The sequence below is a fragment of the Amia ocellicauda genome, chromosome 1, assembly GCF_036373705.1.
Source record: "Amia ocellicauda isolate fAmiCal2 chromosome 1, fAmiCal2.hap1, whole genome shotgun sequence".
Lineage (NCBI taxonomy): Eukaryota > Metazoa > Chordata > Actinopteri > Amiiformes > Amiidae > Amia > Amia ocellicauda.
In genome coordinates this window covers 57,379,589-57,397,930 of record NC_089850.1, presented here as the reverse complement: position 1 = coordinate 57,397,930, position 18,342 = coordinate 57,379,589, and the positions used below count along the sequence as shown (strand labels likewise).

Below are 18,342 nucleotides of genomic sequence, written 5' to 3'. Positions count from 1 at the left end.
CACGCCAGCTCTGTATAAGATCGCAGACGAATCGTAGAGCACCAGCTGAAGAAAACGCAACAAAACACCTTGACAGCGGGAAAGAATAAGAAAATCTTTCTTGCACAACCCTGAAAATGTATCAATTTAAAAAAACACAGCCCCCCTCCCCGCTCTCCCGCTTCATCTTAACCAAATCCATCTGGTTTACCTTGCCGGTCCGGAGAGACTAATCTGTGAAGCCTGATATTGCGCACTACAGAGTAACACTGTGCCACGGCTGTGAGGGGATTAGGATTTCTGGGATAGTAATTATAACGGCATGGAACTTGCTGAGACAATAGGCTCGGGCCGTGGGGAGAAGATGCTGCTTAATATGCAGAACTACAGTAACTCTGTCCCACAATTGAGGCAGAAATTCTCTGAAACCACGGTCTGATTTCCATTTCTGAACATAGCCTGTCTTCAGCGGTCTTTGGTCGCGCTCTATTTTTATCAAAACACTTGGGAATGGACATGATTGAAGCTTTCTTTGTTGTTGTTTGGTGAAGTTCAGTTTTTAGTGTCTCAAAATAAAATAAAAATAACTACAGAAAGTCATTTGCTTCAAGCACTGCAGGAGCCAACCATTCAGCTTGATGGAGCTGTTATTTAAACTGTCATTTTATCCCGCCCTCCCCCCGAACATTCAACTTTTGTTAGTGCTTCCAGATCACGATCTCCTGTGAAAATAAGCCACCGCAACATTTGCCAATCTGTCCAAGGCTTTCTAACCCATTTGTGCTCACACTGACTCACAGTCTGCCATGCACAGAAACACACCCACCCACACACAACCAGCGTCTTCAAACACAGGCTCGCATCCACCTGTTCACCAGTGCATCTCCATGGGAACTACATTCGCAATGAGCTGCTTATGTAACAGCAAAAGACAAAGCGATGAGACAGGCAGACAGCGCAATAAATACAGAGATCGGTTTGGAGAGCGTCGCAGCCAGCCCACGAAAGGGCTGAAAAACATACACACAGCTCTACGTGTACACAAACACACAGACTAGCGCGGTTCCTGGAGAGACAGAGAAAGAGCTGCATCAAGAATAGAATCTGCAGTGTATACTGAGAGCTGAAGAAAAACTTCTAAGAACCAAAGCCAGACCTGTCCCTGTTCTCGAACCCTCTGCCCACCTGTTTGTGAACCTCACATGATCACACACACTGGCCAGAGCAGAGACTGTGGCACCAAGGTGTCATGGCAGTGCGTTTGTTTTCCTTGGGTTCTCGCTTCAGAACAAAAGCAAGCCGTGGTCAATTGCATAAAGCAGCTTGACTTCGAGTTCGCTTTTTTCTTAACCGGCGTCTTGACTTCTGTGCGTTAAGGTGCTTGGAGCTACAACCTAGAAGTAACAGGACGCTGAAGGGGAAATCAAAAGGCAAGATATACTTCTCTGTTGCTCACGGGGCACTGACCCTTTAGGTAAGCGAGAAAGTAAGCACGGCACATTAACGCCCTATGGAAAGGACCACGTGGGTAGAGGGTGAGAGAGAGGGACAGAGAGAGAGAGAGAGAGTGTTGTCTGTCTGCGCTGGTGTCTCCCCCCCACTCCCTCTTACCATTTCATCTGCTTGGCCCCCATTTTGTTGTTTGACCTTTAACCTCCCAGGATGCTGCTTCTCTCCACCACCCTGGGGACAGCGCGATCCCTCCTCTCCCGCATTGCCAACCAAGACCAGTGGAGTTGGGCTGGGCAGGGCAAGGGGCGCGTTGGCACACAAAGTATCCGGAGTTGTTTTTAAAATTTCGCTTGTTTTTTAAATTTTTCTCCCGCAAGCACGAAATAAAAAATGAATTAAAATTAAATAACAGCAACAATCAAAGAAATTCCTCTTCAGCCGGCGAACTGACAACGCAGACGGCAACTCCAGCTGCCAGAAACATCTGGCTGCATTTCAGAATCACTTCCCCCTCCAAAAGCAGGGATTTCTCACGGCAGACTGTCCACAGGCAACACTGAGACGCCCCCTCTAAAGATGTGCCTGTGCGACAGAGAGCGTCCTGGGGAGCAAGAAAACCCCCCCAAGTCTTCCTGTGTGTGTCTGTTCCAGTCCTCCTCCACTCATTCCTCTCACCGCGCTTCAGACCTCAGCCATCTGGACTCCCGGTGTGGACGGACAGAGAGGGGTATGAGATCCGGCTCCACACCAGATGAGAAGGCAGTGATATTCCTCCACCAAAAGCTGTTCCTTTTCAGGCACTGCCTCCAGCTCATTTCTTTCTTTCTTTTTGTTTTTTTTATTCTTCTTCTTCACTCCATTCACATTTGCATTGTCGAGTTCCTTCTCCTCTCTCTCTCTCCCCCCCCACAAAAAAACGCTTTCCTTCCTTCTATAGAAAGCTGGCAGCCTGTGTTTTGTGCATCTCTCTGTCCTCACTCCTCACTCCTCCCTCTCTCTCTCTTTCTCTCTCTGTCTCTCTCTCAGTCTGTAGAGATGTCAGGCATAGCTCAGCCCTGTGGTCTGTTATCCCTCCCCCTCCTCCCTCCTCCCACTCTTGCTCTCTCTCTCTCTCACTCTCTCTCTCTGTGGGGGGAGACGTGCTGTAGCAGCAAAGGGGAGTGGGGGGGTGAGTCTTAAACTAAAAAGGCCTGTTTATTCAAGCATGAGAATGGAAGATGATTTTGACAGATCCCTGACCGGCACGTTTGTTTGTTGATTTTTAACAAAACCATTTAACTTAATATGGCCAGAGATGTTTCCACACTGACACGGACACACACACACACATATCTAGAAATACATGGTCAGTACACTCACTCACAGGGACCCCGACACACCCAGACAAACACATACACACACAGATAAACACACGCGCACAGACAAACACAGACGCACACAGACGAGCGCAGACTCCAACAGACAGACACACACAGGCACGAATAGACTCCCACACACACACACACACAAACCCAGACCAGTGTAGACAAAGGCAGACAGACATGCCCAGATACATACCGACACACACACACACACACGCACACACACACACAGACATACAGACGCACACAGCAGGTCCCCACAGATGCACACTCTTCCCCTGGTCCCTCGCTAGCACTGGGGATTATAAAGACCAGTGATCTGGGTTTTTATTTTATTTTATTTTTAATAATAATTAATTAATTTGTTTCTACAGTATAAAATGCCATCACAAACACCTCATTTTTTGTGGGGTCTATTCATTAGGGGAAACCAGTTAGTAGAGGCAGTGGCAAAGTGGACGGCACTGGACTGGGTGTCAGCGCCAGGGGTCCTGACCCTCGTTCATCACACTGTGTCATTGGTGGGCCTGTTCTTTGGCTCCCAGTTTAGTTCTGCCGCTTTATTTTAAGGAATTCCAGCTGCGAGAGCCAAACACACGCAGACCTGCTCTCACTTTACATCTGCAAAAGGCTCTCCATAACACACTAACGTGTCTCGATCATGCGTGAAAAGGAGCGGGCGTACGGGAATACAGAGAGGAAAAAGAAACCAGAGAAAGAGGAGTAAATACACACCTCAACAACAACTGCAACACAATTACAATTAATCAACCATACACACAGACACAAAGTACAAGCAAAAAAGGAAAATAACTATAAAATGAAAGGTAACAGGTCTCACCAAAATTAATGTGGTCATGATTATCTAAGTGAAATATTATTTATCTGCACAGTGTAGCAGTCGTACACTGCAAATATCCAGCTATCGTTCTCACAACGTTGTGGTGCTTTGGTTGGTGTGTTTTCCCATCGCTTAACTACTGACAATTACAATTACAGTTTCGAGCACCTGTCCCCTGAAAGGCAGCGAGGGGAGAAAGCAGGGCTGGCTGGAGGGGATGAATGTAATGGAGTTTACATTACGAGCCCTCTTAGCACGATTAAAAAGCTCTGGTGAAATGAACTTCCACCGGGCCAGCGAAGCAGCTCAGAACACTTCCCTTTAATTCAATCTGATGACATTTTTAACACGTCCTGTGATAAGAGAGGCCAGATGACACGAGCATCGATTAGCAAACTGAAACCCAACCACACTGAGCGGTCCACCTGCTCTAAAGACCTCGGTTTCCAACTGCTGCAAAGTCCCTGTACTGGAGAGTGAAGTGTGTGTGTGTGTATGTAGATTTCAGATCCACAGTCTATTTAGAGGGATATGTTTGGTCCCCTGTCAATTGCCTACTTGGGTCCGGCCAAGTGGGATTCTTCGCCCTACGAGATTCTGCCCTCGTTTATCGTTGTGGGAGAGTGGATGTGCAAGGGGTTCAAATCGGGAGATGATCAGTTCACGCCCCTCCGTGTGGAGACTCGAACCCCACACACAACGCCACGCGCTGGACTGAAAAACACAAGTCATGGGTTGAACCATCTGAAGATCCCACAGTGCGATACCCAACCACAACCGGGGGCTCAGAAGATCACACACAGTTAGTGCCAAAAGGCATTTGATGGTCGGTCAGCGTCTATTCTGGAACGCAACGAAACAAGGGGAGGCAGTGAGAGGCTGTGCGCGGTGAAACTCAGCTGTTTGTTTTACAGGAGACACACTCAGGGTACAGAACAGAGCCCGTACTGTGAACATCACAGATCCTCGGAGTGTGTGTGTGGTCTGTTTATTTTAAGAGTAACCTGCTGGGCTGTTCTGTATCATAGTGAATACAAATAAATATAAATAAACAAGCTCTGGGCACCACACACAGGCAACCATCTTGTGTGTCTAGTGTGAGATGCATCCTGGGGTGTAATAAGCATACAGGGCTGGTCCCCCGGTCATTCAGGGACACTGTCTGGCCAGCTAAGGGGAGACAAGATGATCCAAGGTACCGTACATCTTAAATCATCGATTACTTGAAGGTTTAAGATCAGAACAGGTGGGAAATTATAAGTGGCCATCTGCCATGTAATGCACTGTTTCATTTATCTTCAAGTTGACAATTGTTTGTCTCTCTTTCATATTTCAACGCCACATCACCAATTCGAGCTCCACTAAATGTTTCTTTGACTTCTTTCAGTCAATGTTTTCAAGTTAGACTGACACCGACCAAGGTCAATAACCTGTGAAACTGAACCACTGCAAGATCCTATATGGATCCATCAGTGGTCTCGAAGAAGAGCTGGAATAAATGTGAGAGAGAGAGAGAGCAGAGGTCTTCTCACATTGGGCTTCCAGGTCTGACTGGGTGGCCCCTAATTGAAATCAGTCAGTCCTCGAGTATTGGCAGGCATGGCTGGACTAACAAGAACACACAGGAGCAGCAAATCAATACCTGGACACATCGGGAAACCAGCAAAATCCGATCCAGATAAGGCGATCATTTCCCAGGGCCCAGACAATGATTAATACTGTTTACACTGGCACTCTTGGGTAAGGAGACCTGCCAGACCTATACCCAGAGTGAGATCTCAGTTCACAGTGGAAGGCCCTTGAAAACAAACCAACAGAGAAAGGAGCCCAGAAAGGAAGTGTGTGTGTGTGTGTGTGCGCGCGTGGGGGGTGGGGGTGGGGGTTAATGCCATCTTGTGTTTTGTGTTGAGAGCGTGCCATCTTAATAGGGTCTGTCAGCAACACACACAAAGCAGCTCACTCCCGGCAGTGAGGAACTGGCCAGTCACTTCACATTACTGTTGCTGCTGCGCCTGGCCCAGTTTCCCAGCTCCCCTCAGCTAGGGAGTCGCCCCACGGAGACTGTCTCTCTCACTGGGGCAGCAGAGAGGTAGTTTGGCTGAAGTACATTCGTAGGCCTGTTAAACAGGGCCTAGCCTGCACACAATAGAGCTGGGGTTCCTAGCTCCAGTGTCGGGGGCGAGGGGGTCGGAGGGGGAGGGCAGGGCTGGTATTAGCAGCCCAGATTTTTTTCATCCCACCAGCCTCCCCACTATCTCAAATGTAGGGCGTCAGGTTGGCAAAGCAGTGTGGATTACACCATCATTGACCAGGGTTGTGTCGGATTAAAAACCTGAGTTTTGGGCACGTCCATTCAGGCTCTTTGTCATTAATTCAACCATGCATTCATCTATCCATTCACCCATTCATTCACTCAGTCACTCTTTCTTTCATTCAGCAAACAGGCTGAAACTGTTCCCAGTGTCACCTGCACGGATCACACAATGATTGACTGCTTTGAGGCTTTTTAAGAGTGGCTCATTCACAACGATGTCCGAGTGCCACTGTTTAGCCACTGTTTATCTTCAGTATCCATTGACAATGAGTCACGGCACTGTTTCCCGCGCACTGGCTCACGGCAAAATGGCCAAAAGTCAATCATAGCATTGGACTAACTATTGATAAACGACCACTGCAATGGGAAAACAAAAACAAAAGCCAGAGCATCATTCTGCACATTGGTCATGACAACATGGTTATGTGATAATCTGAGCTGTAGACACTATGACCCACTCTTTGGTAAAAACAGCGTGACTTTATTCTCTCTCAGGCTGGAGCCAATTGATTGTACTGTGCATTGTGCATGTATCCAATTCGCACAGTGTAGCCTGCCTTACTGAGGTCAGCGTCTCTCCCTCCTGAACCTGCAGTTTCCCCATTTCTTCTGCTGGGTTCCAGCTGAGCTCTCGGTGCATTCAGTCCTTACCTGAACCGTCTCCAGCCACCTGCCCAGGTGACAAGCTCTAAAAAGGCCCAAGGGAGCCATTACATTAAGTTTCCGGACCGACTTTCTCAATCTCAGCTGGACTGCAGGACCCAGGCTGCGCACTGACCTAGATATCTGCAGCATTAGGAGAAGGGGGATTCAGTGAGTCAAGTGTGCTGGTTCTGACGTAAGTGGAAGGACCATAGGCTGAGATGGCTCTGCTAAACCCCTGCAAGATTCAGAGCGTTTTTTCCTCTGAGCCAGTGAAGGCATTGTCCCGGCCTTGGTGTCCTATAGGCCAAATCTCCAGGAGACTGTGCCCTTCTCGGCCTCCTCTCAGAGTCAGCATGAGCTTCCCCTGCTGGTTTGCAGCCACACAAACACACTGACTCGGAGTGACAGTTTTAAAGGGTTGGTGTGGGTTTCTGGTGGAAATATTAAATACTACTAGCTTCCTTCAAGGCTCCCCTGCTTTGAGTTACAGTGCTTGGATATCAGGGCCAGGATTTTACATTCCAGGATGATAAATTCAGCTCCAGAATGAGATTCCACCCCCCAAAAATATGAAGTACATTAAAACAAGAGGGGAAACATCTAAGACATTAATATTATTTAATACTCCCATCGCAAGGCTATATGAATAATCCCTTTGAAGTGCTTTGCCATTTAAAACAAATATATATATACATATAAACATTTCCAGCTGCTGTCATGAGGAGATATCAGGCCAACAAGGGAAAAAGTGACAAGGACCAACACAGAATCATGGACCAACTCCCATTTTCACAGAAATGGGTTTCAATCAGCGAGGGTAATGTGGGGCTTTTTGGCTGGTTTAAATAGGTTGCATGCCCTGCTAGGATTGACCATGAAAGCCTTTTGCAGATTAATAATCGCAGCTCGGTTAAGCCTTTCCACAGCGGCCAGACTGGGGGTTTGGGGCTTGGGATCAGATTCTGTTTCTATCAGGAGTCTCAATTGACAAATGCCTGCCCCCTCGACAGCAGAGCCAGCTGTCAATCAGGGATTTATTAAGAAAATTAGGGGAGAAGGGGGGCTGGGACTTAACTGAACCTGTAACACCCCAGGCTACAGGACTGAGGGCCAAGGGATTGTAGTCGGTTTTGCTTGGGCAAGAGTCCCATGGAGACTTGGATGTATGTAGAGAAATCCGTCCAGAAATGAAAACCAACGACTCAACGTCAAAAGGGTTCAAAAACAAAATCCAAACACAGCCACCAGCAAATCAATTTCCCATTCCCTTGGGACATTACACGGGCCCACAGAGGCAGGGAGTGACATCTCCCTGCAGAGCGCCGATGCTGAGACAGGAAACCCTGCCCAGGGGGGAACCTGCAAGTACGATAGCAGGTCTGTGCTCAGAGCAGTGACAATGTGCAACAGAGGAGAGGTAGGAGAGGAGTGGAAGAAAGGGATGGATGAATGGTGGGGAGAAGAGAGGGGCTGTGATTGTGGTACAGCTGAAGGAGAGGGGAGGAGAGAGATGAAGGAGAAGGAGAGCAAAGAAAAGCACAGGGGTACAGTAGGATGACTGTGAGACAGTGGGGAAGCCATAAGGGGGCGGGGCTTACCCAGAGGGCGAGGCCTGGTCATTGTCCGTGGACTTCTTCTGGCCTTCGTACTGCTGCACCAGCACCCGCACGCTCCACGACGGGTTCTCGATCTCATCATCCAGGCTGGGCCCCCGGCTGCGGCACAGGACACAGCACACTCAGCGCCCGCCACACCCACCACAACGGGAGCCCCTCACACACAGCCCAACACCGGATTCGCAGCCCCCTCCAGCACCAAGATTAACCCCCATCTTCCAGGATCGGCCGACACCCTTTCCAGTCTGTTGCTGTTCAGACAGGCACAGCAAAGTGGCTGAAAAGATGGCGTGGCTATCATGGGGAAGTGGAGAACAGGCATCCAGTTCGATTTAAAAAGTAAAAACTGTGTTAAACAAGTGTCCTAGACCAGCGGTTCCCAACCCCAGTCCTGGAGGAGCCCCTATCCTGCTTGTTTTTGTTCCAACCAAGCTCTCAATTATTTAATTGAACCCTTAATTGAAGTAATAATTTCCTTTTAATTATTTTAAACAGTAGGGGTTTTAAGTAAAGTATAATAATGTATAAGGGACATATCTTATTAAGGAACCACATTTGTATCAGTTACACAATATAAAAGTGAAATCTAAGCAGATTGTTACTTAAATTAAGTAATCAAGAGCTCAGTTGGAACAAAAACCAGGAGGGTAGGGGGTCCCCAGGTCCTACTGTTTGTAAAAGTTAGCAGACCCTACATGTCACACAGCCTGTGTTGAGTGAATTTCCACTGCTGCTCTGCACATCAAATCCACAAGAGGGCAGCGCACATCCACCAAAAGAGAGTGCAAGTCGGCGCTTTATTTTTGGCTCCTTTTAAAATAAGGGATTTGTCCTCAGTCGCCTAAGCTTATTAAGCAGGGCTGATTCAATTGAGAGTGCCGAGGGTAAAATTAATTTTTAAGGGATAATGAAGAACGACTCGCGAGGCTGAAAAGAGGTTAGACTGAGTGATTTGATTAGAGTAATACAGATTTTACTACTTTGACAGTCTAATTTGTATAAAAGCCAACCGTTTGTTAAACCCGACACAGAGAGTGTCATTTCTGTTGATATAGTGGCTTTCTGGTATCGTCACACCAGGACTGAGCGCATCTGATCAGCACAGGCTGGGAAATTGGCTTTCTTACAGTGCGTACAGGCTACGCCACGACCAAAGGCAATGTAACAACGTCTCACAACTGCCGAGCATCCAGGCACTGGGGTATTGTGCAACTGGCAGAAACCGCTGGGACTGTGGCGCATTCCGGGGGGGCAATAAGACAGAACTGAGGGGCCACATATTCACACATTGGGTAAGCCATATTCTATATCAAAGAGCTGAGAAATCAGTGCAGGTTCAGTCAAAAGCTTCATTTTGCCAGAGGGGACACAAGACTATTAAATGACAAACACACCAGGGACCCCCTCCCGCCACACCCACAAGAGGAGCGAGGACGACTCCGTTCCCTCTAGGGCAACAAGATTAATTATGATTCATGATTGCAGATTTTTGATTACCTTGCAGACCCAATTTCATATTTAATTAGATGCATATCCCCGGGTCTCAGACGCTTAAAGTTGATCATTTACAAAGTTTTAGACAACAGCTCGAATGCCAGTGGAGACAATTCTCTTCCACAATGACCAGCGATCTCCACGAGCAGCAGAACACACACAAAGAGATCACAGCCCATCCCAGAGCAGAAGACACGGAAAGGGGAAGGAATATGTCACACTGCTGGTGAAAAAAGCAGAGGGAGAGAGTGCAGGGAATGGGTGGCTGGGGGGTGCTCCTCACCTATGCCAGTCCTGCCGAGCCTGGAACACTCCGCGCCCCGAGCGAGAGGCGCCCTGACGGGCCGCCGCCAGCGCTGCCACGGCGTTCTGGGCCATCGCCGTGGCCGAATTCGGCCTGTGGTTGTCCGAGGCCGCCGTCTGGCCCCGCCCTGCGCTCGCCCCTGCCCTGTGATTGGCTGAGGTGGAGGGTTTGAAGTGGGCAGCCAGGGCCAGGATGAGCCTCATGACAGACTTGAGGTTCCCCTCCACGATATCTGAGCAGAAGAGGAGGAGAATGTCACAGCAGCACAGTCACCTTAATTACTTTATTATTATATTTCTTAACAGACGCCCGCATCCGGGGCGACTCACAATTGTTACAATATATCACTTTATCACCCAGAACAGAGAGGTGAGAATGCCCAGCAACTTCAGCCTACAGTCAGATACACCCCACAGATCAACACACACAGCCCGGCTCTGCCTAGAGGGGGGTTTCTATGAGAAGCCCCAGGACTGTCAGTAAGCAATGTGCTGCTCTTGATTTTTATGAAGGCTGTTTCTGCAGTCCTTCGTGTTCTCTGTGTGGGGCTCCAGCTGAGCTCTCAGTTACTTAATTAAATCCAAAACTAATTTATAGTTTAAATAAGGTTCTAGTGGAGTCATTTAGAGCTCAGCTGGGACCCCCTGCAGGCAGAGGGAACTCTAGTGGAAAACCGCAGCTCTAGGCAAGTACAGCCACACTGACTTTATGGCATTTTGAAGCCAGCATTTTTTTTTTTTTTTTAATGAATAAGAAACACGGCTGCACTTCAGAGGTACCAGAGACTAGTTGTCCAGGGCTTCTTCAGTGACAGTAGGTACTAAACAATCATGTATACGCATGCTTTATACGCATATGTGGCATATAACAGTGACTGCAACTTTTTAATTATTACTATGGTTTCATTTTTGTAAGTAAATAAATGTCTTGTCATTTGTGTTTTTGGCACATTTATACATGCTAGGGTATTTACATAGCACACTAAATCTGGAAAGTAAGCTTGTGTATTATGCAAGGGGCAGCTGGCAGGATCTCCACAAGAGGGCGCCCTTACTCACCCTTGGCCGAGGTCTGGTGCATGCGGATGCGCTTGGAAGCCACAAACTGCAGGACCTTCTCCACGTTCTCACGCATCTCCTGGGCATCGCTGGGGGTGCTGTGGATACCCTCCAGGAACTCGCCGGCTGGGGAGAGACAGGCATGGGTGGCGACTTCTTATCTCGTTCGTAAGGGGTCCCCAAGAGAATGATAAACCCACTGTATAATTGGCAGCATAGTTCTCACAAAGCTTTCTGCCCCAGGACAGTGTCGTGCACCTAGAGAACAGTGTGATTATCTGCAGCGTCTGTGTGGTACAGTACAGTGTGGTGCAGGGCAGTGTTATTAACTACTTAACTTTGTTACAGAGACAGCCATCTAATACAGCACTGTAAGTAAAGCCTGCTAGCCCTAGAAGTTAGTAAAGTGCAGTACACTACAGTACATTGTATTTAATGTGCATCTCTCCCATGATTTACATGAGATATGAGCGCAGCACAGTTTATTGTAGCACAGTGTTGTCTGAATAGGGAACACACACTAATTTGAGTGTAGTGTCATAAGGCAGTGTGGAATTGTGTAGTGAATTGCGAATTGGGAAGCAGTCATTTGGGGAACCCTATATAGCCGACCGAAGACATATAAGAAACCCAATGTCTCTCCAAGTGTGAGTACAGTGCAATGAGGTCTAGTATTGCCTGTGTGTATAAGAAACACACAGCCGGTATGGGTATGAGTGGGAGGATGGTACGTTACAGTGCAGTGTGATATTGTGCAGCGCAGTGTTGTCTGTGTGAGGGCCAGACTCTCACCCACGATTTCGATGAGGTGGGCCAGGATGACCCCATCACGGAGGTCCTGCCGCAGGTCCTGGACGGGCTTCACTCTGGGCTTCCTCTTCAGCTGGAAGTTCACCCAGGACACGTACGCCTGCAGCTGTTGCTGAGACACAAAAATACACCCGGTGCTGGAGTCACACACTGCACTGCACTGCCCTGCAGGTTGGTTAGCTGTAGCACACATGCCAGTGGTGTAGTCAAGGGCATACGCTGGCATACAACGAGTGCCCACGAAATCTGAAGGAAACACTGTGTATGCCCTACTATAATGCCTATTACGAATTCTGTCATTGGTGTGGAACACAAAAAGTGCACTGACGTTTCGCATGACTGAAACCCAACATAAAAAACTCAAGTCACGCAAACGGTCTTGGTTAGTGGACTGAACTCAAAACACAGGGCTGTCAGCGAGATCCACCTGACAGCCCTAGAGGTTAGGTAGGACACTACAGTATTGTATCTTCGGTTTGGCTAACATGTATACGTCTCAATGGAATACAAACTACCCCCTATAAATGTCCCCCCTTCCCCCCCAACAGCTCTCAGTGGTTAGGCCAGGAGAGAAGGCATTTGTGACTACTCCCCTTGCTTTGTTTGGGCATCCTGTCCTAATACCTGCAGCTCACAGATGGCAAAGAGGCTTTACTGCTCAGAGCTCAGCGACCGGCGCCTGTGACAACTCAAATCCCCATGCCTTTGAAAAGAGAGCATGTCATGTCCACGGATTAGGCCCGGTTTGCACTTTCCCTGCTGCAGCATCATCAGACACGGCCCAGGAAACAGAACCCCCAAGCAGCTGAGCACTGTATTATCATGGTTCATTTACTGTATTAATGGGGAGTCTATAGATCATCACCAGTCTTCACTACACTATTTCGAAGTCAATGCCATTATAGGTATGTCAATACCTATAATGACTCCGGTTGGTTGAGGTTGCAGTTTTAAAATGTATCCTGCTGCTCTCTGTACATCTCCATTGGACACAAATACACTATCTATTCATTTTTATACCAACTGGTTAACTTACTAAGTTATCAACTAAGCTAATAACAAATACTCGCACTGGACTCCTCTGCCAATCCACTGCAGTGTTTTTGCAAGAAAGCCCACATTTACCACAAAAACAAACAAACACAAAACAGCCCACAAAGTGTAACGCTGCAGTGCTACAAAATTAACCAACCAGCTGTGTAGGAGCAGATTTCCCTGAGAAATTGTTTCTGATAAGTGACGGACACAGAGAACAAAAGTGATACTGTTATCCACCTCATGCTCGCAATACCGGCGCCGAAAGGGACAAGGGAACACCTCCGCCCTCACGTGCCGCAGCGCAAGGCCGTGCCCGGGCCGGTGCAGCGCTGCAGTCCTGGACAGAGCGGTGAGCACACTGAGGTGTTGCCCCCCCAGAAGCCAGTATGGGCGCAGCGGGGCCTGATGACATTGCCGCACACAGGGCCCATTGTGCGGACCGGCACGTGTTTGCCCAGGGAAGAATAAGCTCGCAGGCCGGCGGGAACACGGAGCCGCTCTTGCGTGTCCGGAGCAGTGAATCGGGGCCCTGTCTGAGCACCCGTCTGCAGACACAGCTGTCAGCATGGCTGGAACTCTGCCAGCCCCCCCTGCACATAGAGGCCCGCAGGAAGAGGCCCCACTAGATTATCTTTTAAATATTTTCCCCTTTAACAAAAACAGCATCACATATTTTTTTTAAGTTACTGGTATATCATTCAGAATAGAGAGAACCTAAACTGCACTGACTTTGATGCACTTACTAATTGGCACTCCTCCACTCCCTCCCTCTATTGTCACTCCTCGTTATCTTTCCTTCACTTGTTCTTGCACTGTTAATTGCCTTGCTGTAACTGCGTCTGTCCTATTAGAAGGCCTGCTCTAACTAATATAATAGTGCACCCATATTGTATTTATTTTGCCCTCGTTGTACTACAAAATATGTTCTGAAAAAGGTGTATGCTTCATTTTAGGCAAACTGTAAATCAGCCTGACAATAAATAAATAAATGATAATCAGCGTGAAACAAAAACATAAGGCATGCACACAAAAAGGTAGAAAAGAATATGCATAGTATTTGAATGTATTGTATTACAGTTGTCCACTTAATGGTTAAGTTGTTCTCTAAGCCGACATAATGAAATAAATGCATTTATAGAAAGTGTCCTTGACAATCTTCTGCATGCACCTGGTGCTGGGCCATTATCCCAGCAGTGGTCTGCTCTCACACACAATCCCCCCCCCACATCCACTCTCCTAAAAGGAGGAAATACTCAGATGTAGAGTAATGTACCTAATTGCTTTGGCAATACCTGTGTAAACATGTCATGCCAATAAAGCTTGTTTTGAATTTGAGTGGAGCCAGAGCCAGATTCTCAGCATGGGACAGTGTCACAGTGGTGGGGGGGGCTCACCATAGGAAACTGAGCAACCTGAACAGAGAGGTCACTTAGTTGCGAGCCAAGACCAAGCACGAAACAGAGCAGACACGAACACCGTATCTGCCTGCTCGGCCGGACAGACCCGAGGCAGACAGTACTGCCATGGTAGAATATGTGAAGAACTTTCCTAGTTTGATTTCTATGTTGAAATCACGTTTTCTACTTGATTTGCATCTATAAGGTCTTTACAATGTCAGGTGACACCCTCCTCGTCCCGTTTCTATTGCTCTCTCCTATGGCAGTCCTTTTTCCAGTCAAAAAATCCCACCTACCCATATATGGATGTATCTATCCGTTTATCTATCCCTTGTTATTAGTTTTGACTCAAGAAGAAGATCATGCACTATCCAGAATCCCATGCCGTTGTGTTCTGATGTAACACAAGCGAGAGTTCGGGCAACGAGACGTATGTGTCTTCAGCGATGCTTCTTAGCCCGGACGTGACATTTCTAAATCACCAAAAGCAAACTGAGCAAACAATCAGACTGAACATAATCTTCATAAGGAAAGGAAAATGGCGTCATTTCATTTTGGCTCATGTTTACTCTTGTCTACAAACACTGTTCTGTTGACCTACAGGGGCCGGCCAGAGGAAGCGAGTGTGTGGCGACTCTTCCCTCTGTGAGAGGAGAGGAGGGGGTTCCATGGCAACAGACCGCTGGCTGTCAGGACCAGACAGCCGCCTGCACCGTGCTGGGACAGCTGTGGGGGAGCTGGGCCGTGCACAAAACAGCTGGGCCGCCCCGCAGGGAGCGCTGGGGAAAGGCCTGTCCTCTTCACGCAAGGCTCCAGCACTTACAGCCTTTCCTCAAAATGCCACAGCGGCTGGGCGAGCGCAGGCTCCTCACACGATGCGAATACAAATCAGCCATTCAGCAGGTTCTCCCCCCAGAACCGCTTACTGTACAGCGCAGCGTGTTGGACTTCAAAGATTCAGCCTTTCTTTCTTTTTTCAGACTCAGCAGTGCTGCAGTATTAACACTCTGGGGGAAGGTGCACTGGGGAGTCCTAGAGAAAAAACATACCAGGACTGTTTCTTGACACAAACCGATAAATTCAGATGGCTTGCCTGCTTTGTTCTATTTCTTAGAGCTGATTTTTCAAGAGTGGGATGAGGACAAACAACAACACCTTCTCTGTATCTGTATAACAAACTTGCAGCTTGTAAGACTTCGAATGGGCAGAACACCTGCACAAGGCCAACATTTCAGCCAAATCTGATCACAGCGTGGACAATAACATCTGTGGGTATATCTGATCGTAGGCCTCAGCAGTATCCATTCTGTACCAGAGGCAGAAATGTATCAGAAGTGATGTAAAACGGCAGCCCTACAACATTTACAATCTCATACGGAATCAGCATGCCAGCCACGAAGCGGTCCAAGGACCTCGCTCCACAGAGCGCTTTAATATTCCTGATGTGACAGATCCAGAAACTGCTGAAACATTCCAGCTGGCAAAACACTCTCTCCTCCGGGTCCAAATCACAAACGTGAAACACATGACAGCCCGGCTCCCGATGGAGAAAGATAGAGAAGAAAGAACCGAGACAGAAAGGTGTAGACCTGAGCGGCTCAGGTTACTGTAGCGAATTCCACTTTTAAAAACACGAGCTGTTAGGGACGTGGACAGAGCTTTGTCTGTAACTGGCCGAGCTTGCATTTCAGCACGGTCAGCACTTCCAGTTTCAAATCCTGTGCTGAAAAAAACAACTCACAATGAATAATAATAAGGAGAACATTGATTCAAGTAACCATGAACACATTTCTGCTTTAACCTGAACTTGGCTAACCCAATAACAGCGTCCTGTACTGTATTTTGTTTTTGATTTCAGATTAATTGACCTTAATAAAGACATAATTGTATACTGTATTGTTTATGTGTTTTGTAAAATGTGTGTATTTGTGACAACTGTAAGTCTGTATATAAAGAAAAAAGTGATATGACAAAACATGTCCTATTGCTCTAGGCATGATGGAAGAGATTTTTGTAGTGCTAGCACCGATAAGATCTGGAGATTTTCCTCCTTGGAGTGAACCCCTCTGAAAGATCTTCTCTATTGTTTGCAAAGGCCGCTAAAGGTTTATCCCTTAGTTTGCAAATTGAATTGTTTGTTTACATCTGTTGTGTGTTACTACGATGTACTCGCAAGGGCATCCCCCTGTGTGGATACGGCCGATCCTCTGCTGCTGTTTTATCCCCATGTGTCGCGGTTTCTAACTATCCCACAATGCATAATTTCTGGACCGCTTTAAATTAAGTCCGCCCTTGCTAACCCGCAAACACATCCAGCTTCCCGATTCATCGCATCTGACATGGGAGACCTGGACCCGGCCTCTTTAATGGGGGCGATGCTGTAATCCACTCCCCACAAAGCCAACCCCAACTCTTCGTGCACACTCTTCCCAATCCGAAAGTCTCCGCTTTGGTAAATGTCATTTCTGCGGTGAAGGCCCCACCTCAGGGAGCCGTGCGTCTCGCTATGAATACAAAGTAAGGGCCACAAATGGGGCAGCGTGTGGAGGCAGCTGGGGAAGTAGAGAGAGGCGTAGAGGCCGGCACAGCGTGTAACTTACAGCGGGGCGCAGCTCTCTCTTTAACAGGGCTTTTTTTTTCACCTGCCAAGACAGGGAAAGCACTTACTCCATTTCAGCCCATTTGCACGGGACAATTATTGCTCCACAGAGGCAAACTGAAGCGAGCACAATAACACGATCCAGTGATCTCCTGCCTGCGGTACTTAATAACAGAGCTGGTTGTCTCACTAAAGGGTTGAACTTTTAAATGTAACTAGGTCAACGTTTTCATATGTATTTGAGTGGTAGTTATTTTTTTATTAAATTTATTTCTTGTATTTCTCAGCCAACACGCATGACATTTCACAAAACATTTCACCGAAGATGCGAGAAAAGCACATTATATAATGTAGGGTCCCAACTGAAATAAGTGAAAACTATAGTCCAGTACACAATATGGCACAGTCTTGTTGACGTTCACGTGTACACTTAAATGTAATTATACTTCCACCAATAATTTCTAAAAACTGATTCCTCAACAAGAACTAAAGGTACCAATTTGATTAGATATGGATTGTGTTTTTTAATTTATTTATAAATACTCCACACACACTGTACCACAGTGGTTGCCAAAAAGGGCTCGTGGTGGGTTTCTCACTGAGGGTCCCCCTAAAAAGCCTGTGGTAACATCACTCCAACTCGCCTGCTGCATTTGTGTCTCGGTTGACTGCAGATCTTTCATCCTGCAGTGCTGCTCTTGTTACTGATATTAACACTGGGCTGGATGGATGTAATTTGCTTTTAAACTGGGGGGAGGCCCACCAGCTGAGACGCCCCTGCAGGAAATAAACTCTCTCTGCGTTCACAAACGTCTTGAAGTCGGAGCCCTGTAAGTGAGAAACAGTCCAGTGCTGTGTCATAATGGCACAACCCGGAACAGGCCAGTGTCAATCAAGTGGGAATTATGGGATTGTATTTCACTAAAGAAATCACATTCCACCAGACAGTGGGCAATGGGGAAACATTTTTAATTTAAGTAGGTTTCTTTCAGCTGCTTAAACAGCCGATTCCAATTTCATTCTCACTGCCTCTCCAGTGAAACAATTTAGGCTTGTAAACCACTCTCACACTTCTGTTGTCCAGCCAAGGAATATCCCTTACGCCTGTCTCCAGTCTTGTTCATACCACTCAAGTGAAATGATGCGTCTGCAGCCTGTAAATCCACATTCTGCTGACTTAATTGGATATTAATAATCTCCCTCTCTTCTGAGATACAGTTTCCACACAGTGGGCAACAATGGCTGCTGTTCATCGTTTCATTTTAGCTGTGTATTAAACAGTCATACCCTGATGATTCATATAGGAGCTGCTACAGAAATGTTGGTTCATTTTGGTTATGAAAACGATGTACATATGCAGGGATGCTAAAATAAAAAAGGAGTACACTGCAAACTAGCTACAGAGTTAATGACAAGTACATGATCCCATGAAAA

General features: G+C 47.3%; 1 protein-coding gene across 4 annotated transcripts in view; it reads right to left on the bottom strand.

Moving 5' to 3' along the window:
* Nucleotides 1–18,342, bottom strand: part of LOC136754317 (dixin-A) — a 46,294-nt gene that overhangs the window by 17,959 nt on the left and 9,993 nt on the right. For all 4 annotated transcript variants that reach the window (XM_066710509.1, XM_066710506.1, XM_066710510.1 and 1 more), the window contains 4 exons: nt 11,857–11,986; nt 11,065–11,190; nt 9,986–10,238; nt 8,191–8,307 (listed from right to left, as the gene is read on the bottom strand). In XM_066710509.1, the coding sequence (XP_066566606.1) occupies nt 8,191–8,307; nt 9,986–10,238; nt 11,065–11,190; nt 11,857–11,986 (626 nt within the window). The remainder of the gene's footprint in view (nt 1–8,190; nt 8,308–9,985; nt 10,239–11,064; nt 11,191–11,856; nt 11,987–18,342) is intronic.